General features: G+C 38.8%; 1 protein-coding gene across 4 annotated transcripts in view; it reads left to right on the forward strand.

Annotated features, from left to right (window-relative positions):
* LOC108577996 (protein FAM46C) overlaps positions 1 to 26,974 on the forward strand; it is a 129,067-nt gene that overhangs the window by 92,760 nt on the left and 9,333 nt on the right. Inside the window, exon 1 of one of the 4 annotated variants that reach the window (XM_017941247.1) lies at positions 333 to 382. The exons of the other annotated variants lie outside the window; for them this stretch is intronic. Within the exon in view, the coding sequence (XP_017796736.1) occupies positions 380 to 382 (3 nt within the window). The 5' untranslated portion in view covers positions 333 to 379. Of the gene's footprint in view, positions 1 to 332; positions 383 to 26,974 lie in introns of those variants that run through there. 4 annotated transcript variants of the gene reach the window in all.

A 26,974-nucleotide genomic window follows, 5' to 3' on the forward strand; every position in this document is an offset into this window, starting at 1 on the left:
ACGCGCTAGGGTGACTTGAGGTATTTTCCTAAGCTAGCTGCGCACGAACAGAGTCCGGGAATCGGGCAGGGCGACGCGTCCTCAGTCAGTGTTTACGAGACCGTGGAACGAGTGCCTCGGCAGACGACGCTTATACATCGCGATCGTAGTCTTGTAGGAAATTCAGTGCTGTCTCGAGCAACGTAGTTTCGATTATACGCGGATTTCGAATCAATTAGCATACGTTTACAATTTTCCTTATCGTGGCGACGAAGAAGTTCGTTAGTGTGAACAGTTCCTCGCGAATTGACGCTGTATAGGAGAAACAGTCGCATCGAATTCAAGAACACAACGAACAGCCGAATTTGGGAGGAAAATCGGGCTATGTAGCTGTAATTTCATGGTTTGTTTATGCGTGAATAATTTTATTGCGCAATATGTGTGTATTTATCTTAATGCGTACGGTGTGCACTAATGGCACGACGACTCGTTCGTTAGTGGCGTACCGATGGCTGGTTCCGCCGTCGCGAGAGGGTTAATTCTGATGAAAGTGTAAGGTAAAAACGGTCAGGATAACGGTGGTGAGCGGTGGAATAAAATATAAACGTGGGCGGTTAAACAGGGTGAATCCTTGTATTTTGAACTATACTGCACGAGTGCTGATACAATTCTGTCCTTCCTGAAAAAACTAGTCAAGAGGACCCCCTTGACAATATGGCCTTTCTTAGCCTTGAGGCAAAACTATCCCTAGGAGGGGGAAACGCAGCAGAAGACTGCACATGGCCCACTCAAGCCTTCGCTTTTTGGACTTTTCTAACAATATCGTGGCCCCGACTATACTTCCTAGCAAGGCTTTAGGTTAATTTTTGCTATATCTAATTGACTGATAAATCTAACTGTAATTTCATTTATTTTGGCGAATTTTTCTACCGAAGAAATTGCTAAATTAGCTCCTTTTGCAAATTTTCAGGGTTCTTAGGTACACGCAAATTTGAATAACTTCTAAATTATGAGATTTTCGACTGTAACAGAGACCCAGATAAATCACGTTAAAATTCACAGACACCAGAAGGGCAACATTGTACAATTTAATTTCGCAATTTCGTCCAATACGTTTCAACAATGATCGAAGAAAAGTGTTACAATGCTGGCAGTGGAACGTTGGTACGGTTGAGAACTCGAAGGAGAAAGAGAAAGGTGCAGGCGAACGTGGATGCAAATGAGCGTCTAATTTTAAAATCTAATCTAACGCCGGAGCTGAACGATATCCGATTTCGATCGACCCACGTCACTTTTCCCGAACAAACGTTCCGCTAATGAATATGCTGAAAGCGTGGCGGTCGTGGAGAGGGACATTAATGCGCGTTAGCCGCGGATATTTTTCCAGTTTCGCCGACGCGCCGGTTCAATTGCCGCGATCTCATAAGCATGCAAATTCTCCTAGAATTATTTCGCCTACGGTAAACAACAGCGGGACGCTACATCCCACGCGATGATTTATAGTTGAAATCTGCTAAAAGCTTGACTGCTCCGTGCGTGAAAATAATACGGAATATCCTTTCACTCTTTCGTTTTAAACTTTTTTTAATCGTAATTTTGTTCTGTACAAAAATAGAGCGAAATTTGTTTAGTGGAATATTCGATAAATTTAATTACAGTGATAATTTAAAATTGGCGAATTTTAAATGTTCAATTGTAACGAAACCTAGAATTTTATTGGAATGAAAATTTAAACGAATACAGTGGGTAAAGTGATAACAGATAAAAATGAGAAAAGAAGTTCTAAGATTAGGTTAAACAAAGAAAAATGTTAAATTTCCTGAGTTAAATGTCTAGCGAATTTAATTGTAACGAAAATAGTAGGTAAAGCGATAACAGATAAAAATTAGAAAAAAATTTTCACAAGTGAAAAGTTTACGTTGTAGAGTAACTGTTTTTTTAAATTCTGCCATACCGAGTACGAGCTACGTACTCGCTCGACCCCCCCGTGGCCTTAGGTAGCGGACCGACGGCTGCGCGCCCCGAGCCGCCTTCCCCAAAACATATAAAAGATGACCCTTTGACCAGAAAAGTGAGTTCTTGCGGAAAGCCGACTCTAGCATACACCGAGCAGACGTCTCCTTCGCGGATTATAGACGACACTCCTTGTTCTTGCAAAAGTCAGTACGGAGAGAACGAAGACTCCAGGACCAGGTTTCCTGTATTGTCTCTACCCTCACCATCTTTACCTATCCACCTCCTAGAGGCAGACGCTCCTTCGCGGATCATAGCGACACCTCTAGGTTGAACCCAATTCTCCAAAATACCTTCACAGAGACAACGGACGTCTTCTTCGCGGGTTACAGACGATAGTTTCTCTTCCCTCCTCTCTCACTCTTACCTATTTCACCTACCTATCCCCCCCTTGGGAGATCTGACCGAGTCAAATTTGACTAACGTTAAATTTGCGCCTTTTCACCGACCGTCTTCGAGGTATAATCGCTTTCGATTTATCTGTGATTCGACCTCGCAACAATAAAGTGAGATTTTAAATAAATTTCACACCACAAGGTATAAAAATGATAAGAGATAAAAATTAGAAGAAGTGTTTCTAAAAACGATACTACCAAAGGTTGTGAAGCTCGGTCTGAGAAATAGACGCACATGATTCACCTCGATTCGAATCGCTTGACGAAGATCAATGACCAGCGACGTCAGAGAATCACTGACCACGTGCACTGGATCACGTATGCAAATGCTGCGTGCGTGTGTAGTGGAGCCAGGATTATTCGTGCGGGATTTACATACGTAGATCAACTGCTAGAGAATGAGAGATTGAGGGGGGAGGGACAGGTTCAAGGATGAATTAAATTTTTGCCGGCTGTTCATTTCGTTGGAATGTCTGCGATGAACTTTGACGTGCTCGGTATGCCGACGATTAACATAATTCACAGGTATAAAACTGCCGTTTCGACATTTTGTTATTCAGAAATTCTCTTTTAAACCCACATGTCTCACATCCTCTATTTTTAACCCGGAATAGTATTCATCCGGCGATCTCTTTCGCTGTTCAACCCGGATAATTCCCTAGAATAAATCTAAAATTAGACAAAGTTCTCCGTCACACGCTTGAAATTTAATTAACACACTTACCGTAGCATAGGAATCGCGTAAAATTCCTCGTTAAGGTATTCGAGAACCGAGTACATACAGCGAAGATTAAAAATGAGAGAAAATGTTGAGGTTCGAATTGGAGCAATTTCGAGGTAGAAGCAAGGAACACAATCCCTCCTATGTATGCTCTACTTACGAGACTCGAGACAGAAGAGACTGACTTCCTGTCGTCTTTTTCTCAAGGCATAATCACTTCACCGACACGGCTTCACGTCAATCCTCCACTCTCCCTCTCCTTGTTTCTCGTTATCGAAGCTTCTATTGTGTTGGCTGGCTCTCTTACGTCAGAGGAACGAGCTTCGAGGATGCGTAAGAGCGGCGCGAAGGTGCGGTGTAGGTGTAGTTTCCGTGGCCACGGTCCGGTTAACCCTTTGAACAGGGCGGAATTAATTCGCCCGGAATGGGCATAGGTGATTAAAAGTTTCTATTATTGAGAAACTTTCGGAACGGCAAGTTTCACAATGCGAATATACAAAGTTCGAAGATACGTATCGTGCGAGCTGAAACATCTCGGAGTTGCGGAGAGTAAGTGCAACAAGTGTTCTTCTTCTTTCTTTACGTCTGTATTTTTGCGTAAATTAGATCCCGAGGATCGATTCTGAGCACGTGGATGCAGAGAGTGCCTCAGAGAGGCAGAAAAATTAGGGTGAACTGTACATGTATCGTATAGTCAAGTTGGTTGTTTTTTAATGTCTCCTGTCTCTTAGAATAAATGAGAAATTTAAGCTTTGTAGAAATATTGATACTAATTTATGAAAATTTCAATCACTCTTGCACAGACATTAAAAAAATCTCTCGAGTAATTATTTATTCACCTAGACGCGTCACATGACGGGTAAAATGGAGAAGAAATCGTGATTCTGAATTCTTTCAAAAATTCTTCAGAATGAACGTCTTTAATAATTACAATCCCTATCGATCACAGATATTAACCCACCTCCGTACAAAACAACGTATCCGGAGAACCGACGAAGTATCGACACTTTAAAACCAAATTAAAGTTCATCGAAAACCGCCTAATTCGACTCGACGCAAAATTAAACCAGGTTCGACTGAACACCGCGTTGCTCGTCGATTTCTAAGCATCCTCTTGCGGCAAAAGGAAGAAAAGAAGAGAAGCGTCGCAACCGTTGCTCTCACGAAGGAGTTAATCGCGGTTGCAGGTAACGGGCGATCATTAGAGCGATTCACGGGCGGGGGGAAGTTGAGGTTATTATTTCGATATTGGAAAAGTTGATTGCACGTCCGCGCATTGTTCGCGCGCGTTTCACCGTGTGTTGTTCACGATCGAGGAAACGGCGAAATGGCATTCCGAGAGGCGGCGTAATAAGCTCTTTGACTCGCCGCGCCGCGTTACATTGAATCACACTCGACGACGACCGCTTTCACGACGAACAGGCGCCGATCGCTCGATGGAAACGCGACGTGCTTCTGGAATGCCTGGCCGTGCTTCACTCTGGAACGCTAACATGGCAAATACACTGTCTCTAGAGATTTCTTCCCTTTTTTTTTTTTATTTTCTACACTAGGTTTGATCGAAAATTACTTGGATTGTGTGTGAGTGTAGCTCGGTGTCTCGTGAGTGGAGAGAAGAACTGGTGACGTAGCGTGATTTGATTGAGGTTATGTCGAGAAGTCAGGTTTTTCTGGGTAATTCGATTTTTCAAATTGAATATCTTATTTTTTCACGATCTTGACGTGGTTTTGTTTTATTTTACTTGGGTGTATTTTTAAAATTCAATTCGTCAATTTTTCGGCGATTTCATATCGTCAGGTTTTTCTGTCTTGATCTTCTTACATCGATTTCGAAATATTTGAGAAATATTGTATTTAGATAAAAACAAATACTTGGAAAATTCTGATTTCTTAAAAAAGAAGATTCGAGTAAAAGAGCTATAAAAACTTCTTGAAAAATATTGCTTTATACCACTTACTATAGACTGCACCACTGAATAAACTCACTGTGGTCACTGATAACCTCAGAAGGTGCATGTGACCTTAATCACCCAATAAAAGAAAATACTTTGAAATTTTCTGTTCTTTAAATTTAATTTTCGTAATTCATAATTTTATATTTAATTTTAATTGAATTTCCAAGGTACTCTATTTCAATTTCCAAGGAGAGATTGAATTTTTTTCTCATCAGAATCATTGGATAGAGATAATCCACAGTACAGTATATAGGAAAAAGTTCCTAGTCCCTAAGTAGTAGTAGTAATCTTTATTTCAGCCTTTTGGCTTAGAAATAGACCTCGGTCTTTACATTATTGTTTACAGTTCTTGTTTTCCATTTAACTTATTTAATCAGGCATCGGTGCTTGGCTGATCTCACTTTCCTTAACCCCTTAACTTGCACGCTCGAGTTAATTCGAGCGCGCTAAACAGGCCAAACTGTGCACACTCGAGATAATTCGAGCGGCGTTGTATTTGATGCTGCTATAATTTTTCACACTCGAATATATTCGAGAATTGAAAATAACAATGTGAAAGCTAAGAAAAAGAATCGTGTTATTGATATTTATCATTTACATAGGATTGTAAGCTATAATACTTATTTATTCGAAAATAAAATATAGCCTTTTTCCATGGAACAAAAGCGCAGTATATCTAGTACTGCCTACCAAAATTTTAACTTAACCCTAAATTACAAACTACTACATAATAAACTTATAATAGGGAACTATATAAACAAGATTTTCCGCTCATAGTCCCTAAGTATAACAATTTATCATGTTCAAACAAAAGCTGAGTGAGATACAATGTTTAAAAGGTTCAAATTTTCAAAAAAAGTAAAGAATTTTTACAATCGTAGTGCAAGAACTTCTGTCACACACTGTATAATATCTCGAGCATTGTGTCTCTTTCGCGGAGTTAAAAGTTTCCTTAGAATTTTCTTCCGGTTTTGTAGAATTTAACCCGACGATTTTACAAAGCAACATTTTCTCTAGCCGAGAGCAACCTTTTCCTATCCTGCCTTTTAGGTACCTCGCTCTCCCGTTCTCGCGACCATCCCTCACTTTCATCTTTAAAACGCTCTCGATGTTTCTTCTGTAAATGTTTGTTGCAAATTCACCGTGTAACGGAGAGAACTTAAGCTCGCTGAATGCGGGGGGATGACGCTTGTTTGTAGAACTCTTAGTTACGCGTACCGAAACCGAGCTAGAAATATCCTGCCGGTAAAACTTTTATGGTAGATGTGTTTAGTATACTTGGTCCGCGAGTCGTAAATTTTTATGAAGGAGCGTGGTACCTCGATTACGTTGTTTGATATTTTCAAACAGATCTCGGAATCGCTAGAATTTTTCATAGATATTTGCACTTTCTTGTGAAATTGATCGAAGTCAACATTATATAAATTTTTTATATAAATAACATTATCAGTGCTAATTTGAATTTTATTTATTGTATGTCCTCATGGTACGTGTGTTGTTTAATCAAAAATTGAAAATTAGAGTATTTTGAATTTAGTACAGTTGCGTTTTCTATTTCAAATTTTATCAAAATTGTGACTTTCTTTTTTATCATGGATTGCCGTGCAATTTCCTCGAGAAAATTAATATTGTTTGTGATAAATTATCAGCTCCTAAGTTGCTATCTCAAACCTCTTGCGTCAATTTTAGAAATCACTGTACCAATTAATTACAGTGAATTAAAATTCCTGACAAATTTGTCACACCTCGATTTAACATCTTTCAGGCTAAAAAGGCGCTGCTTAACGTTTCCTCCATCGTTGAAAAACAGTTTTCCATAAACGAAACAGCATAATCGGTGTACAAACACAGAAAACTGAGGAAACGGGCGTAACACAGCGAACAGGCACAACACACTCCGTTGACACGCATTTTCGAAACGCAGCGGCTCTTTCCCGAATGCTTTCTCCTAATTACGCAAATGAAATGCGTCTCCTAATCGAGGAGAAGCACCGTTAATTAGCCTGTTAAACGCACACTCGTCTTCGGAGGCAAGAAGAACCAAAAAGAAAGGAGGAAAAGGAAGAGAAGATGCGAAGGAAAAAGAAAGAAAGAAAATAGTGGACGAGGGAAAGTTGGGGTTTAGAAAAACAGAAAAAGGAAGAGGAGGAATCGCTCGTGTTTGGAATTTTCTCGGCTGGTGTTCGGCCGCGATTCCGTTTCTCGCCGCGAAGGAATTACGTATCCCGGATGCGCGCGATCGCGAAATCGAAACTCTCTCGGTGCGCGGTGCGCTCGCTGGCTGAAGCCGGGTGCAACGACCCCGCTAGAACGAAACTGGGACATCCTCGACTGTTCTGCGACGTCGTCTTCACCCGCCGTACACACGATGACCCCGTTTTCCAGTTACGTCGACCGAGAAGACCCGTCGTCGGCCACGCGACCAACGTCCGTTTCGATTTTCGCGCTCCCTTTCATCATCCTCTTCCGCGTCTGCCCTCTTCTTCTTCTTCTTCTTCTCCCTTTCCCTTTCCTGGGAACGCCTGTTGCGTTTTCTTGCCGGCTTTCGGTGATGGAATTTTGGGGTGGGTGACTGGAGGATGTTGCGAGGGTTTCAGATCTTGGGAGATTTGGAATTTTGGAGGATTTGGGATTTAGGAAGATTTGAATTTTGGAGGATTTGGGATTTAGGAAGATTTCAGATTTTGGAAGATTTGAATTTTGGAGAATTTGGGATTTTAAAAGAGTTGAATTTTGGAGGATTTGGGATTTAGGAAGATTTCAGATTTTGGAAGATTTGAATTTTGGAGAATTTGGGATTTTAAAAGAGTTGAATTTTGGAGGATTTGGGATTTAGGAAGATTTCAGATTTTGGAAGATTTGAATTTTGGAGAATTTGGGATTTTAAAAGATTTGAATTTTGGAGAATTTGGGATTTTAAAAGAGTTGAATTTTGGAGGATTTGGGATTTAGGAAGATTTGAATTTTAGGGGATTTAGGATTTTGGAAGATTTGAATTTTGAAGGATTTAAGGTTTGGGAACTTATGTATTTGTGAATCTTGAAGGGGTTAGAAGATTTGAAGGTTTGGGTGTTTAAGATTTTTTTTAGATTTATGAATCAGTATTTGTGAACGTGGAGGACTTCCTGAATTTGTCGGTCGTTTGAAGGTATAGAATCTTAGGATTTGTGGGGAATTTTGAAATTAGTATTTGTAAACGTAGAGGATTTTCTGAATTTATAGTTCTTTTGAACAGGTAAGGATCGTTGGATAGAGTTTCCAGCTTGATTAGAGTTCAAGTTGGATAAAAGTGTTCGGAAGCATGTAAATTGGGGTGAAAGTTTAACTTTATAAAAGCTAATTACATCGAAGTGAGGTTACGAGGCAAATTTGCGTCATTTCATTGTTAAACATTATCAATCAAGCGACGATTATTCGTTGTCTGCTTGATGTGCGTCACTGGAACCTAGTGAAATATGTATTGATAAAGTAGTATATCTTAACGTTCTACTTAAACGACAAGATTCAACTGTTCAAACTGATCGTTACACCTCGACACTGTAATTTATACAGTTGAAAATTGCAACCAATTAACACTCAACTTTCGTTCAATCTTGGTGAATTTCTCTGGCACACTTGCCCCTATGAATTTTCCTCAAACAAACGTTTCAAAAAAATTAGAAAATTACACGTATCAATTCTCCTTATGAATAATTAACCGTTCAATTTCTATACACATTTCCAAAGAACAGCAAACCATAAAATGAAAGAAAACACTGCGATCGACTTTCCAAAAATCATTTTCATACATTTTCACCGAAAATAAATCCATGTATAAAATGAATTACAAATCGATAAAGAGGGGGAAAAGAGATCATTTCGAAGGAAATGGATGGAAGGAAAATTTCTGCTGGATGTTTCGTCGCGTGGAAATATCGATTCTCGGTCGATGAGACGTGCATACGCAGCTTTTTTTCTATTTTATCGGGCCACTGGTCGCGGTTAATGTACTTTGCTCTTTCCTACTACTTTATTCATTTCGACTTACTGACGCAACCAGTCGCCGCAACGTACGATTTCGCGTATAAGTCGCGTAACGATAGTTCGCAAGGTAATTAGTGTGAATCTGCTTCCTTCTCTTACGTTACCGTGATAACTTCGAATTTAATTAATGTAATTAAGATCGGCTGCTTCTGTCAGGGGACTCGTTGTTCTCCTCCTCTTTTTTTTATTCATCACATTCCATCTCTTCATCGCTCTCTGTCTCTTCTTTTTTTTTTTTTTTTTTTTTTTTTATCTGTTCTCGTTAATCGTGACTCGCGATATCGCTTTAGAACTCTCGCGGTCGCATCGAATTCTTTGATTCTTGGGATTGTGTAATTTTATTGAAGTTATTGAATTCAATACTGTGTTTCTTTGAGATTCTGTAATTTTACGTAAATTTAATATGTGAAAAGTGGGAACTTTGGGAATTTTTTGAGTCGAATTCTGTGATTCTTTGGGATTCTGTAATTTCGCATAGTTTTGTTTTGCGGAAAATGGGAATTTTTTGAGTAGAATTATGGTTCTTTGGGATTCTGTAATTTCGCATAATTTTTTTCTGCGGAAAATGGGAATTTTTTGAGTAGAATTATGGTTCTTTGGGATTCTGTAATTTCGCATAATTTTTTTCTGCGGAAAATGGGAATTTTTTGAGTAGAATTATGGTTCTTTGGGATTCTGTAATTTCGCATAATTTTGTTTTGCGGAAAATGGGAATTTTTTGAGTAGAATTATGGTTCTTTGGGATTCTGTAATTTCGCATAGTTTTGTTTTGCGGAAAATGGGAATTTTTTGAGTAGAATTATGGTTCTTTGGGATTCTGTAATTTCGCATAATTTTTTTGCGAAAAACGGGAATTTGCAGAATCTTTCGAGTAGAATTCTGTGATTCTGTAATTTCGCATAATTTTATTTTGCGAAAAGTGGAAATTTTGGGAATTTTCTCGAATTGAATTCTGCGATTCTTTCAAAAGTGTGATTGTCGATCACTTTGTCTTTTAAAGGACAAAATTGAAATTCATTTTTACGGTGTATGATAATTATAAATTAGGTTTCTCGTGTACTTCTAATAACTACGTAATAAAATAAAATATGATATGACATTGAATCGGCTAGTCAGTGAAATTTCCATAGAACCAACATCCAGACAATTTTACCAAGTATTTAACTAATCTTGATCTCGCTGAACTGCAAACCGCAAAATCAATACCCAAAATTCCAGGTAACGTCTTCGGCGCATCATCGCCGAAGTTTCACGGTAGTCTGCACGTAGATTACGCAAACTTGGAACTCGAGCCAAGTGCCTGAACGTCTAATTGGTTGCAACGTGAAATATTTTCTCCGGACAATTACCATAAACAAAGTATACGTTTACGTTTATTCATTCGTACCTGATTTTATCACATTCGCGATCTTTACACTTGACGAACTTCGAAACTTTAAATTACCGAAGAAGTGGAAAATTAAAATTTTACGATAAATCACGTATTCCGTGAAACTTGAATATAAATTCAATTTTAATTCCATTAACATCGCCAGAAACACTGACACACGTGCGTATTTATATTTCCCGAAAATTCCAAAATTTGCGATAGAGCAAATACGAAAAATATAATCTCCCAGTAGAAGAATAAATGTAACTACGTAAAGAATTAGATAATTTTGAGGTGACTTTAAAAAGATCGTCTGTGAAACACCGATCGTACACTTATTCATACTTCAACTCGAATAAATCACAAAGAGTCTCCATAAAATTGTGAAAAATGTCTTTAATTTCACGAATTAGCGATTCGCTTAATTCGATTCACGGCACGTTTTATTATATTCCAGTGATAATAAATGAACCGGCAGACACCGGGAATAATTTCAAGGGACGTTTCGTTGGTCGAGACACGCCCTTTCGATGGTTTTTATCTCGTCAATTAATCCGACGTTGGAAATCAACGAGGCAACCGTGCGTTTTCGCGATAAAACGGTTCCCAGGAGCAGGAGGACAGCTCTCGCGGATCGAATGGGAACCTTTCCCTTCTCTCTCTTTTTCTCTCTCGGTGGTTGCTCGTCTTTTTTTCCATTACAATTCACGGCGTACGCGTGCACGATCGCTTTCATTTTCTGTACACCGTTACACGAGCGAGGAGGACGTGTCGCGACCGTGTATTTTCGCCTTCTCCCTTTTCGTTAACGAGTCCCCGTTTTCTCTTTCCGTGTTCGTTGAATGGCGAACGGTAAAAGTGCTCGAGACGTCTGCCGCCGCCGCCGCCGCGCTCTTCGAAAGCCATTTTCCGTATTTAAATTACACGATTCTGATTACATTCACAATTGGAAATTAACTAACGCCGCGAGGGACAATACGCGGAACTGATTTGAATTGGAAAATTGGACGTTTTAAGCGTTTCAACTTGAACATTTCAATTTGTCGATTTGAACTTGCGCGTCTGAATTTGAAAAGTTCTGCTTGGAACTTTGGTGGCGGAAGATGGAAATTGAAATTCGAAGGTTGGAACTGGAGAATTCGAGTTTCGAAGCTTTCGCTTAAAAATTTGTTCAAGGATTTGCAAATTTGATTTTCAGAGCTTTCGCTTGAAAATTTATCAGAAGAATCTGAAAATTTAAGTTTGAAAGTTCGAATTTCAAAGCTTTCGCTTAAAATTTTTTTAAAAGAATTTGAAAAGTTGAGTTTCGAAGCTTTCACTTAAAAATTTATTAAGACAACTTGCAAATTTGTATGTCAAAGCTTTCACTTGAAAATTTCCCGAAAGAATCTGAAAGTTTGAACGTGAAAATTTGAATTTCAAAGCTTTCGCTTAAAATTTTTTTAAAAGAATTTGAAAAGTTGAGTTTCGAAGCTTTCACTTAAAAATTTATTAAGACAACTTGCAAATTTGTATGTCAAAGCTTTCACTTGAAAATTTCCCGAAAGAATCTGAAAGTTTGAACGTGAAAATTTGAATTTCAAAGCTTTCGCTTAAAATTTTTTTAAAAGAATTTGAAAAGTTGAGTTTCGAAGCTTTCACTTAAAAATTTATTAAGACAACTTGAAAATTTGTATTTCAAGGCTTTCACTTGAAAATTTCTCGAAAGAATCTGAAAATTTAAACTTGAAAGTGTGAACGTGAAAATTTGAATTTCAAAGCTTTCACTGAAAAATTTGTTTGGAGAATTAGAAAATTAAAGTTGAAATACGTAATTATAATAAATATTAGCCTCGCTATCTGTTCTTCTAATCAGCTTCATTAATAGCTCTGGAAAGGAAGGGTTCGCTTCGTCATGTACGAACAGTAGAATTTGCCTACATTGGCTAATAAGATTGAAATCTGTGTGAAAAAGTAAAACACTTAGGAACCGGGTCATTGTTCCCCCCTAACGATGGAAGAATAATGTAAACCAGCGGTAGTATTATAAACGATTTGGAAAAGATGATGAATTAGTACTTGCTTTCTCAAAGCGCGCGCGTCTTTGCGTAAACTTGACTCATTGTATGCAGACGGGTTATTGCAATGGAGAAAATCGCGATTCCCATTGCATTATCTATATTATCGTTAGGCGGAACTTTGAAGGAAACGTAATAGCGTGCGACGATGTTCTAGAGAATAAATCGGAAAAACTGCCAACTTCTTCTTTTCAAATTAATTAGAAAAATGAAACAAAAATTGATATTTAACGTGTTCATCAATAATTCCCATTAAAATATACAAACGGGATTATTAGAATTTATTGTAACTTAATATTCTCCAATTAAGATAGAAAATAAATGGTTGAAATTTATTGTAACACAGTATATCCTCCGTGAAATTAGAAAAAAAAGAGATTTATCAAAACACAGCAATGCAAAAATAATAAAAAAATAGTTAAACAGGCACAAACGATTTGCAAGAAATCTAGAAAAATATTCGTATCGATGACTAATAATTTCCTCCACTCGTCTCTCGAAGGAAGAATCCATTACACAAGCATCAACCTAACGCGAAATTAACAATTTTTACACTTGGAACACGTAGAGAAGATAAGAGTACATTTTTCCATAGATAAATCTACAGTTGTTGAAATCACGACGTTGATAATCTTAGGAATTGAACACCTGTAGAATCTGGAGATTGTCGAAGTTTGAAAAATGTAAAATTTTCACAAGTTCTTTTATTTCGAACATTATCTACGTCCATCACTGTTGCAAAGTCACATTTCAGTTTCTGTTAAATTCAATAGAGCAAATGAAAAATATTTGATTCTGGACAGAGTAAGTTAATAGAATAATGAAATATAATAAATACACGAGGATGAAAAGTGCAATCGTTGCAAATCAAGGTGAATTTGTCCAACTTGTTCTTGTTTCTTAAATTGATTTCTGAGTTCTGACACGCCTAATTAGGAAGTTATCAGTAGGTCTATTTACGTTTAAAGAGCGTGTAAATGTTAAGTACATCGTTGGAAGTTTTATGCTCGGTGATCGACCACGAAAGCAGCGTCTAATTATATCCTTGCCGTTAAAGGTACGAAAAAATGCGCGAGACAAAGGTTGAGTGATTTCATAGGGTTAATGAGATGTAAAGTAATGTTGGCAAAAAAGGCGAAGCGGGTAATTAAGTGTTTCGTTTCTGGTCAACTGTTCTAACGCAGAGTGTTTATCTTAATAGCACGGATAATCCTTTTTTACGATCTTCTCATAATTTCATATCAATTATATGAATTCGTTAAATGATATCATTAATCAGAAAACTACTTCCTTTGTAATAAAAAGAGTATCTATTACCAGTAATCAAGAATTACGTATACTAATATTCTCCACAAATTTTCGACGATTCTTCATTTTTACTTCAACCCTTTTTTACCCATTATCATACTTTTGCAATTTTATTTTTCAAACGCAATAATTTTCTTCTCGTTTCGTTTTCTACAATGAAAATTAGCAATATTCTGAGGTGGGTGAGGAACCTCGTTACACTGTTTTCACCTCAATTTATTAAAGTATAAGTGTATGGTCGGCGTACAATTGGTCCAGAAAATACAATCGTTTACTTTGCTAATTGTCCCGGCGGCAGCGATTCGGCGGGTACGTCGCGATGGTCGATAAAGGAACAAACTGTCCGGAGGTGTAGGCGTACTGGGTTTTTATATTGTTAGGACAAGGAGACAGGAGTAGGAAACGGAAAATCCTCGTGCGAACCTGGATGGCACATGTGCGCTTAGGCCACTCGACGACGAAGGGGAGAGACAAAAGAACGGAAACGAAAATCTGAAGGAGTTGGAAAAGTTCGCGTGGAAGAATAGAACGAGGTTCGGTAAGGGTTTGTTGACGACGATGTACCCGCCACAATTCCACAACCTTTCGCTTTTATTTTAACCCTTTCTTACTTTTACGCTCTTTGTTATATAAAATGTATTATACCCTTGTAATTTAATTTTTGAAAAGCAACAATTCTCTTCTCGTTTATTTCGAGAATTTCCTTTTCAACGAGTGTTCACTGTATTTGATTGGAGCGTGAATCCTGGAATGTCCTGCCAACAGCAGAGCCCCTCAGAACCTTCGTAAGTCCTCACCTTTGCCAATCCTCCGCTAATCCAAACCGATTACTCGAGCGTGATTACCGGGCGATTTCATTCGGTCGCGAATCGAATTACCTCGTCGAATTGTGGTTCGGTTTCCGGGTGCATAGTCTCGCGGGGATCGATGACTATAGATGAGTCACGATCCGACGTCGACGTAGGCTCCTTCTCACCCCATGATTGCGCAGTACGCGAGGAAAACGGTGAAAGACAACGTCGATAACGATGAAAACTATGACAACGGAGCCGTACGGTGAATTTCACGATAGTTGTGATACAAATGACGACAACAACGAACGTAACGACGCTGAAGAACTTTGTCTTTTATTTAATTAATACTAGAGATCGTGTTTTGTCGAGAGGAATACAGGTGATTGTCGATTTAATACAGAAAACAGCGCAGTAAGTAGCATTTAGACGATAATAAAAATAAAATTACACGAATAAAATGAAATTTGAAATACAGAGAATTGTTCTGTTGGGAAATTTCTTAGAATTCAGCTCGTAACGCGATAAGAGAAAAAAACAAGGATAATTGTGTACAATTTTGACAGACACAACAGCATCGATCACAACGAAGATAAGAGTGTTGACGGTGAAAGTATAGACAACGATTACAATTACAAACAACATCAATAACGACGAAGATAAGTGATACCGAGAATTGAAGTAGCGATAGTAACTAAAGCAATCGTGAGAAGATTACAACGAAGACAATATTAACAAAGATGATGATAACGATAACGGTGAAAACGACTATCTCGACGATAATGTAAACATTGACAATGAAACTAAACAACGCTTAACAAAGGAAACGGTGTAAACCCCCTCGCTTTGTAATTCCCACTTTCGTCGAATCCTTCGTCTATGAATGGAAGCTAACGTTGCTCTTAGAAAGAAAGAAGGCTTAACTGAAAATAGAATAAAGAGAATGACAACGCGGTGACAAGTATTTTATTGATTACAAAAGTGATTACGGAAGCCTAAGTTAGACACTTTTCATTTCGGAAGGTTTGGAATCCTTTCAGTTGGACAACTTTTCCTTTGAAACGAGAAAAAGTTGAATTCTAACACGTTCACTGTCGCTAGAAATATATTTTAGACCGCATACGTTGCGCCGATGGCAGCGAACATGTTAACCCTTTCATTTCCAATGAAACACATGTGTCCCACTTAACTACTCCCACAAAAATTGACCTAAATTCAGAATCCATAGCAAACGCGACGATTGGTAGCTAAACAACGAAATCCCCCGAAAAAGAAACATTTTCGAGGCATTCGAAACATTTCCTTTGGAACGAGAAAAAATTCAAATCTATCGTAAGATAGATCGCTGCCATCAGAAAATCAATTACACGCTGGGAAATGCATTCTGGACCGCATGTGCTGCGTCAGTGGCAGCGTGGGGTTCCAACTGTTTCTTAAAACTGGTTTCACGTTATCGCAACGACTGTTGCATTATAAAGGCCGCAGAAATACAGGGAAAACAAGGAGGCAGAATGTGTACGCAGACAGAAAAGAAGGAAAACGACGACGAAGACGATGACAGGGAGTCGCGCGATGGTCGGCCATCGCAGAAAACAGCTACTCGACAATGTTCCATAGAGCACGACGGAATAATATTCGCGGCAGTGGTGGGGAATGTAGGCCAACAAATAAATGGCGCTTTATGCAACGGCTCCGTGACCGCGTATATCCGTACCGAATGGCCGGTTTTAAATTCTTTAGCGCGTCGATGCGCGATCAATTATTTATCAATTTTCTGCCCGCGAGCCTTATCTATAGCCCGGAACACATTCGCCACCACACTTTTCTCTGTCTCTCTCGTCTTTCGTGTACGCTCATCGATTCTTACCAACCGTTTCGATACGATTTTCCAGGTTTAGCGAGGCTCGAAGTTGTGTTTCCGTTGAGATTGGTCGAGTGGTTAATGGGAGAAGGATTTCGAGGGAGATGACTTGTCGACGAGGGAGGTTCGTGGAAATTGGGGGAAGGGTTGGGAAATTTTGAGATTTGGGGTTGATAAATAACGCGAAAGTGGAAAAGCTGAACTTTCCACCAGAGAAGTTTTTCTTCTTCACTTTGGTAATTAATGTAAAATCACCTTTGTACCGATTTAATTCAGCGATTTAAAAAATTAATATAAACGACACAGATGGTGTATAAAATCAGTGCAAAGATGATTTTCAATTAATCGACAAAGTGTCGGTATTAAGTTTCTATACTTTTCCAATTTTACCATTGAAGTGATTATAAATTTTTGCAAAAAAAAAATGAACAAGTAAAATTATTTTGAAAGTGATCGCAGCAATAATCGAAGCTTTATTAAAAGTTACAGCGATACAATCCTTCGTGCAAAACGAAAAATTGAATTTTGCAAAAATTTCTAAAAACAGCCTGATAAGGTACTCTATATTATCTTTAAAAGAAAACAGCATTTCCATAAAAACATGATAACCGTAGTAAAGTCATTTTTGTACTTCTTCTACGTTTTAAAGACATTCGTAAAATCACGACAGCGCGTAGTCGAGCAAGATCGAAGTAAATAAATTGTTATCGCAGCGAAGTTTACTTCACCGCGATTCGTTGGAGATGATTCGCGTGGACGTGACGCACTGCACGCAAAAGTGCAAACGTCGCGATGCAAGCGAACGGAGAATGCTCGATTCTACGATCTGTCGAGAGAAGGCCACCGACCGGCGAAATATTATGCAACGCATTTTCAATGGACACACGAGGGTCCCTGACGCTGAACCACGTATGCACACGCGTGCCTCCATTGAAAGTGCGTCGTAAAACGTTCTTCCTCGCTGTCGACGATTCATACATCATCCATGGAATTAGTCATTTCAGCCTTCTTCTTCCTTTACGAGCTCGCGTAGCCGTATATCAGTTTGGAGTTGTGGGTTTTCTGGAATTCTTCAAATTTGCCGAGATGCGGAGCAAGTTTGGAATTTCTTTGGGGTCGTTTAGTGTCTTGTGGATCTCGAAAAATTCTAATTTTCGAGATTCTCTCCTAGGATTCTCTAGATTTGGTAAATTCACTTCGTAACTTCAGAATCTTTCAAAATTCGAAAAATTCTAATTTTCGAGTTTCCAAGTTTTCAGAAATCTTTCCCATTTCTCTAGGATTCTTCAAATTTCATAAATTTACATCCTAACATCAGAATCGTTCAAATCTCTGTAAGCACCGCTTGGAAAAAGAGAATTTAACTCAGGATAGTGTGGTATCTAAAAATGTATTTGTTCTATATTCCTAAGCGACTGTCAAGTGTTTCCGGCGTCCGTCTCGCTCGACGGCTTTTTCCAGAGTGTCCTTTCCGCGTCGTATCCCACGTTGCTCCGAAAAACCGTTGGAGCCCCCTCGTTGGACTTTCCGGGGAAAGGGCTTAGTTTATGGGACCCTCAGGTACCCGCGCGCTTTCTCTTCCTGGGTGAAAAAGTCCAGGCCACCACTTCGCCGCTGGAATCTCGCATTTCTTACATCTTCCAAGTTTTGACAAATTTTTCCTGTCTCTCCAGAATTCTCGAAATTTGATAAAATACACTCTAGCCTCTCGGTATTTCTTCGGTGTCCACAGAATCTTTGAAATCTCAAAAAAATTCTTCTCAACTCGACGAAGCCTAGCTTCAAAAATTCAACAAATCCTCCTCGTTTCTGTTGGATTTATAAGTCAGTTAGATGTAACAAAAATTAATCTAAAGCCTTACTAGGAAGTATATATTTCGTTTGTATACGTTCGTAGAAATCCGTTTAGCTTTACCACCTCTGTTTAGTAAAGATTTAAATGTTTACGATGCGTGATAAAAGGCCCTTCGGTCCCAAGCGGGGTCGTATTCAGTATTAGGGCGTTGCGTAGGAGCATTCTCAGTCCGCATACAGTGCTCTTATATACCATCAAGTAGAAAAGCGAAGCTTCCTTGTGTCTAATAAACGTTTATAGTTTAAAATAAGGATTATTAATTATTTAACAACCAACAACTCCCATAATTCAATAGTTTCAGCCCACAATATAGAACCCCCCAAAGATTTCAACAGGACACAATAAAATGACTACCAAAATTTCTTCAATTTCCACAAAATCCTAATTTCAAAAATCCATCATATGTTGTAAATCTCGATGCTTCTCGGCGATTCCCTAATCGCGTGAAAGTGACCTAACCGTCCAAAGGCTCTCTCACCTTCTCGAATCCCCTCGAGAGCAAGAATCGTTCGCCTCCCGTGAAACGGAAACGTGATTTTCGAGGGGAAAAAGAGGCAAGAATTGGCTTTGTAATCGGAACGTGGCACCGCGAAACGGTTGAACGCGGTTTCTTTGAGGATCACGTCGTGCACCAGGCGGGACAGAAGCGGACAACGCGCTCTTAAACCAGAATTATGACCGCAATAAACCGTTTGCTGGCTTCGACGCGCTTGATCCTCGAGCCCGCGTGCTCGTTGCATCGGGATTTAATATCGAGGCGAGCATCGAGATTAAATGTATCACGTATTAGCTTGATTGATAGAAGCTGCGTTTTATTTTAGCACCGGGCAATCCTTCGATTTCTTCCCTGTATCGCTGATATTTCTGTTTTCGTTGGAGCATTGGCTCGGTATTTTAGAATCACCGGAGTGATTAAACGATGCTTCCCCATTGAGATTTCTTTGATGGAGATGTCTGTGTTTTGGACTGCTTTTTAATTTTATAAAATTGCATTTCGTATCATTTTTCTACACAAAGCTGTCTAGAGAATTTCAAATTTCGATTTTTAAAAGTCAATGTGACAGTATTGAGGAAGAAAATTTCTTGGAATATTATTTGCTAGAAATAATAAGGTGATAAATGATAGATTTACTCAAATGATTGGCGATACGTTAATATTTGTAGTACTTATTATACGATAAACAAGAATGTGAAAATGTTAATTGACGATTCAGAAGATATTTTTGAAATACACAACCTGAAAAATTGTAGTACTTTTTTTTTTTTTTTTTTTATAATTTTCTCATGCGTGGTTTTTATGCGGTGCACGGGGCAGTTTGTTGCCTTATTACGCGCTTGTGACCTGGAAAACTTATTGTGAGTATGTGCATAATTTGTGGTGTTGTTTATATAATATTGTTGAGTCATGCAGGATAAAAGTTTCAAAAACCTGTGTTACATGGAGAGGTGGTGTTAGTGAGGATGGTTTTAGGGAGCCTAGGGATATTACGTTTCTTTTTTAACGGGATATTGTGGATGTCATAGTTTCCTATGTTGCTGACTAGTGGGTTTGCATGCATGTGGTTATAATTGTAGTATCGCCGCCTCGATACCCAAATAGGAAACCTCGAAGGGAGAATAGAGAGGGTGTGGTTGGCGAAGGTCCCGGGTTCGATTCCCGGTTGGGGTCCCTCAGTATTTTTCCGTCGTCGGTTCCTACATATGGAGGCTCGTCCGGGATGGAGGCATCTACGGCTACACGAAGCCAGGAGGTGTGCGATGGAAACATGTTGAGGGTTGCACGTCTCCCAAAAATGCGTTGTTTCGGCTGTGTGCCACTGTGTTGGAGGAGTGTGCCCGAAAGTGTTGAGTTTGTGTTGCACTGAGGACATTCGAGGGTGAATGTCAGTTCAGGATGGCCGAGTGTAGTATCGGGGCCTCCATGCCCAAATAGGAAACCTCGAAGGGAGAATAGAGAGGGAGTGGTTGGCGTAGCGCGCAAAGCCTCGGCTTGCTAAGCCGTAGGTCCCGGGTTCGATTCCCGTTGGGTCCGTCAATATTGTTTTCCGCCGGTTTCTACGTAATATATCAAAAGTTTTATTAAGAAATTAAACGAGCGAGTTTTAATAGTCGCTCTACAATATTTCTTAATTAATATACATTACGTAATTAAGTAAAAAACTTATTTAAAATACCAGAAATTTCACTGCTTCCTCATTCAACCATGCAAATAGAAACGTATAATCGAACAATTTGTATTAACATATTATAATTACCACTTTAATATTCTCCGAACATTCCAAATATAAACATTCCTTCCACCTCGTCTCACTTCGAAAATTGCACTTTCGAGACGTGTCTGAACTGTCCAAAAATACGCGACGACGTGTGCAAAAGCGTGGTGAAAGAGAGAGAGGAGAGAAGGGTGGAAAAGCGATGTCGGTGATATCAGACAAGTCGATGAAAATAATGCGTTCCGGCTGGCGATCGTTGAAATTTTCTCGTTGCTTCGTGGATCACAGAGCTGGCGATACGGACGTTAACCGCAGCAGCGGAACGGAAACCACGGAAGGGGCTTTTCGTTTTTCTCCTCTAAAACAAACGAATCCTCGGTTCGAGGCGCGCGTTAATCACGAAAAAAAACCGATACCCCTTCACTGAGAATTAATATTCGGTTTCGTTTCCATTTTTCTCACATTTTTTCCTGTTTTTACCGGCAGTATTCAATTTTCGTTCGTTGTAGGCTGAAAAAATTAGTTTTTTTTAACGTTGCACAGTGTTTTTGGCGAAATATCGTTAATGGCGTCTGCGAAAATTCGGTCTATTTGGGAGATAGCGAAGATTTAGAAGTCTGTAAGGATTGAAGCAGAAATTCTGTTACACAGTTCGTCCTTTCAAATTTTCGAAATTCTAATTTATTTCATATTTCTAATTTTCTCATTTGTCTTCAAATTTTCTTTCAAACATCATTAGGTGTGCTTAGAACAATATTTTAATATTGTCAATTAGTTGATTTTTTAACTGTTTGTAAGAACTAATTTTGATTAAGTTATGTTCTTTTAAACTTCAAGTAATTCTTCTTAAAATATCTATTTAAAAAAAAAAAAAAAAAACAGTTCTTTCAATATTTCCAAACAATAAATCAACTATGTCAAAATTGACAAAAGTGAAACAAACCCTTGCAGAATCAACAATTTTTACACCTGGAACATATAGAAGAGATAAAAATACACTTTTCCAAACACAAATCTGCAATGAACGAAATTATTTGATTAAAAATTTCAAAAAAGAAGTAACACTTGCAGAATCGTCCATTTTAATACTTGGAACACACCGTTTAAATAAAAATACACTTTGATTAATGGTGATTCAAGAATCGTCAATTTTTATACCTGTAACACACACGAAGAAGACAAAAATACATTCTTCCATACATCGAATAACCTCTTCTCCCACCTGTTCGAATAACAGCCGGTGCTATTCTATCCACGACGAGCACAAGCTTCGTTAACCTACGTCAGAGCGATGATAGTTCTGTCGGTGTGATTCAGACTTTGGCAAACACAACGAGGAAAGTCACGGTACGCGTTGTACGAACCAACCTCTCTTCCGTCGGTGATTTATACCAAATTATACGTTGCCCAGTGAGCTCCAACCAGTGGGCGTGATTTCACGAAATTTAGGCTACTTTGGTGAAAATTTCCTCCGCTACCAGCGAATTCTGTTCCGCGGCTTTGTATACACCAGGTTGATACGTTGCAACGATTCGATATTCCGGTTTCGACGAATGACCACCGAACGCTCGAACAGCTATTAACGAGGGTAATTTGTAAAATAGAGCGTTAACACAACCGATAATTGCAACGTGGAGCGTTCTCCTGGCCAATTAAAGGCGGCACGCCACTCTATGGCACGTTGTACCGTGTGCGAGTATTCGTTAATTATGAAGTACTTGGGGCCTTGTTGCAATTCCACCGATGCACGGACTTTAGTGTTGGAAAAATGAAACGTTCGGGGGGAATTAGTATCGCGTGGAACGGTCTGAAGATTCACCGTCGTCCGGACACTTTCCTGTTTCCCGTCGAGGTCCGACGCGGTACTTCTTTCAATTGTTTCAGCTGTTCATTCGCAGCGACTGAAGTTTGTTGCAGACGGGAGAAAAATTTTTAAATTACGAATGAAAGTGATTGATTTTGAAATTTTTTAGAGTACCATTTTAGGCTGTTATCAGAAAATTTTGGAAATCGTGAATGGAAGTGATTAGGGAATTGATTTTGAAATTTTTTAGAATAATGTTTTAGGCTCTCGCTAGAAAATTTGGAAATTATGAATGGAAGTGACTTTAGGTTATCAATTTTCAAACTTTTCATTTGTATTTTTGGGTACGTTACACATTAGAATAATATCAAAGAATAAAATACGAAACAGTAGATTTGATTGAAGGTTAAAAGTAAAACGAGATACGACTTATTTGCAACATTTCAATTATCAGATCGTCTATTAAATTGCGCGAAGATGAGAGAGATAAACTGCATGATTCAAATCCCAGGAATAATGGACATTTAATTAAGACGTAATTACAGAGCATACAAGCTCGTTGTAATTATAATTTCAACCAAATCACCTGCATTATTATGCATTCAATTCCACTATATTTCTCCTTCGTTTCTTTAAAACAACCTCTACTTAGAATAAACACAAAATTCTACCAATCGAATTTATTCATAAAAATCACCGATAAAAGAGAAAAATACATGCAACAGTTTAAAAAGAAAAAATAATCGAGTGTTAACCGCGCTTAAAAATCTCAGCTTCGGGCAATTTTCTTTTGTTTTTTTTTTTCGTACGATGGATCGAAACGAGGAATTAAAAATTGAGGAAGAAACGATGAAGTTGGAAAAAGTAAAAGCAGCTTGCCGGTCTCGCGCGACTAATATATTCGCGAGCGACAGCAAACAAACGAGCACATAATTGAATTTTATCAAGTGCAGATAATGTCCGGAGAAGTCTGCCGTAAATTTGCAATTCAATGAACAGTATTTTTCCGAGTTTGTCGCCGTGTTTCATGCGAATTCACCTTTACCAGCCTGCCTGCTCGTTAAAATCACGCGAACTCTTTTCCAAGTGTCGGCAAAGTTCTCCGAATTGTCCACGGAATTATTTGTTCAGGATTGCTTAACAATATTTCCGAAAGCTATTCGAGGTTTCGAGTAACTTTATCCAAGAGAAGGTGAAAGATTGTTCGAATTAACGTGAAATCGATAAGTAATTAAAGGTAAATTTGTAATTAATGACATAATAATTGCGTAGGTAACGAAAGACAATTCACTTTGGCTGTATTTTACGTGGTTTCTTAAAAACGACAAATTATTAATTATCGCAAAAAGGTGAAACATGTTTGTGCGCTTAATCGCCGATATAATTGCATATGTCATTAGGCGATAACGTTACCGACGGGGGAAACCCGTTCGTATTAATTTATAATGACCGTATTATGTGTTACCAACTAACGGTACAATACTGCACAACCTAACCTAATCCTATTTGAAATCTAAATCTTGATAGAATAATTACTTATTTTTATGCCGTTAGTAAGGAAGAAATAGAATTACCGATCTCGAGGTACAATTATATAAATCATTGAAACAATCGTGACTCCTCGTGAAAATTATATACAATTTCCAAGAAACATCCCAGTATTCAGCTTAAAATTCTCGGTGAAACAAGATTTAATTAAAATAATTCACAGCAAGAACTAAATAGAACAATTTCTAGATCCTAACCTCTATAATCGTACATCAACCGCCACTACCACCAGCAATTTAATTTATCATCAAAATTATATACGTTTCCAACAATGTATTCATTATTTGTCTCGTTTCTACAATTTCAATTTTTGTATATTTACTAATTTCTCCCAAACTAGCTTTACATTACTTTTTATCTTCTTACTAAACGTTCGCTGAAAAGGAACCTAACCTAAACAAACATGTCGATACTTTGCTCAAAGCTGTGTACATAACAAGTAAACTTCACACTTTACCAGTATATCTACATAATTTGCAGCAAACATAGAGATTCTCGTTGAACAACTTGGATAAAATAAAATTTCATTGGAAACGAAACGAGAAAAGCTAATCTGCACCGTGAGAATCGTACAGTAGCACCCACGAAAAAGCAACGTAACAAAACTGACCCGACATCGGGAGCACGGAGAATTATAGAACATACCAGACGAGCGTACAAACTTTCTCGTTCGAAACTCCCGGTTAAGGAGGATTTAATTAAACAAGAGACGTCTTTGGCGGAGAAAACGCAGACGCGGCAGGAAAGCGAGAAACATTGGAATTTCACGTTAGCAAAGAGCGAGAAGAGGAGGCCATCGCATCGATGGTCCGCATCTACGCCTCCGGGGCATTCCCCTACACTCGCGCCGCGTCGCGGCGATTCGTTGACCCTTGATCGCGCATGCGCGCGCACCTACCTGCCTTCGTTCGTCGCATCGCGTCCGAAAGGCTTCCGGACGCGCGTCCAAGTCCTACGTAGGTTCTTCTTGCGTTCTTTTCCTCTGTGTCTATCAGAATTTCGCTGGAATTAACTCCATGTGAATTTTCTTCCGACAGTGGCGTAGTTTGCGTAATTTCGTCCTTCGAATCGTTCCACGGCCTAATCTCGCGGACGATCGTTATATGACGCGAGATAATTCCTGGCGGTACTTCCCCCGCCTCGATAGGGAAACTTTTAACATGTCGATAGCGATACCGAATGTGTAGTTGAGTAACTGTTGAAAGCAGCAGGGAAAAATGAGTTTGAAGTACTTCTTTTGTATTTTTAGGAGGATAATGGGAATTGAGGTTTCTGTTTAATCTGTCTAGGGGAATAGTAAGTTACCAGGGATTCGTTAATTCGTCGTTGCTTTGCTACGGCTCTCAATTGGATCGGATTGAATCGAGTTGACTGAGTAGTTTTGCCGTAATTATTCCCAATTTTCTTTTGTGCCACCAGTAAACGCATATGTCGCGTTATACTAATTCCGTTAGAACCAATATTTGAAAAATAATTTATCGTGGTGCAATGAAAAGTAATAAAAAGGAAAAGAAAAATTAAAAATAAAAAAATCTCACTGCATGAATCAATCGCTTTTGCAATCCAAATCTGAGAATTTTTATTACATACTGTACAATATTATTTTAATTGAACTATTAATTAGCAAACGAAAAAAAATGGACAAAGTCGCGGTAAGATGATCGGAGAACCTTTGTCCGGTTATCGAGCGTATGATTTTCTTATTAGATCCTCCGGAAGATTCAGCCTCCAGTTCCGTCGCTAATCGCATTTTAATGAAACGATAAAGACCCTACGGCGTATAATATCGTCGGGGGGATTTTCGTCGCGGCACACTCGCGATGTTACGCAACCGCGAGGAGTTAATAGTCCCCAGCTTGTTGGTACATGCAATACAATATGGTTTCAGCGCAACGGCTTAATTGTCGAGCCAAAGTGACGCGTGTTGACGTAAACCAATGGCGTGTTTTGTCGCGTGTTTCTGTAAATGTTGAAAAGCTTCGTTTTCTGTTCTCGTAGAAATTCGAACGGCTAGGCAGAGTTACACTTGCGTTTCGTTCATGGACGAGAGACACGAGGAATTTCTAAGGAGAAACGGTTGCCTGGTTGGTGGATGCTTGAAAGTCCATTTCAAGCTTGTGCTGCACGTCTGTTTTCGACGCGGTGGTCTCGTGGCGTACGATGAGAACACGAGGGATGAATGGAGGCGATGCTATATTTAGATGGTCCTCTCGATATTTCTCATTTTCCAAACGAAATCACCGTCTTGCGAGTGTCACTGGCAAATAGCTTTTGTGTTCCTGTGTTGATCAACCGAAAGATTGTCGAACTGGTTGGGATTATTTTTGTTTTATTTTCAGAATCTTGGTGAAAGAGTTTCGTATCTAAATTGCAACATGGAACTATGTTCAACGTGTTTTTTCTGCCTATAAAAATCGCCTGAAATCTTCATTTTAACGAGTATCTTGACATTTACTACTCTCACTTGAAATGCAAAAATAGCGAGAATATAAAGCGTAGGTGGCAATTAGTCTATCGTTAAAAGTGTGGCAATAAACATATCGGTAGATAGGATACACCCACAATTACTCCGTTTCTACGAATTCCAAAAGGGGAAAAAGAAAAATTCAAACGAATACATTACAAATGTTAGAACAGTACAGAGATTGTTCGTAATGTTGAAATCTTGCGCAAGTCATCAGAACTGTTTCGTAAAATGACGTAAGGTGATGAAATAACGTAACTACAACTGTACTAACGTAAAAACCCAAATTTCCATATGAAACAATTAAATTACACATTATTCTCTTGTACGAAACGCAACACTGCTCCAAAAAGCATAGAAAAAAAAAAAAACAGAAAATTTAAACATAACGATCCCTCGAAAATCGAAACAATTAAAGTACACACGATTTCCGTGTACAAAACTGCCCCACAAAGCGCAGACCAAAAAGAAAAAAGTAAGCATTCCAGGATTAAAAAACCCATCGATACACCACGATCCCCAAAAAATTCTATTTCCACCCAAAAAAAACGCTCTCCTAAAGCCCACCCCAGCTATGTACTCCGACGGACCTAAAAAAAGAAGGGCAAGGAGCGTTCG

This window comes from Habropoda laboriosa, unplaced genomic scaffold, assembly GCF_001263275.1.
Source record: "Habropoda laboriosa isolate 0110345459 unplaced genomic scaffold, ASM126327v1 scaffold5, whole genome shotgun sequence".
NCBI lineage: Eukaryota > Metazoa > Arthropoda > Insecta > Hymenoptera > Apidae > Habropoda > Habropoda laboriosa.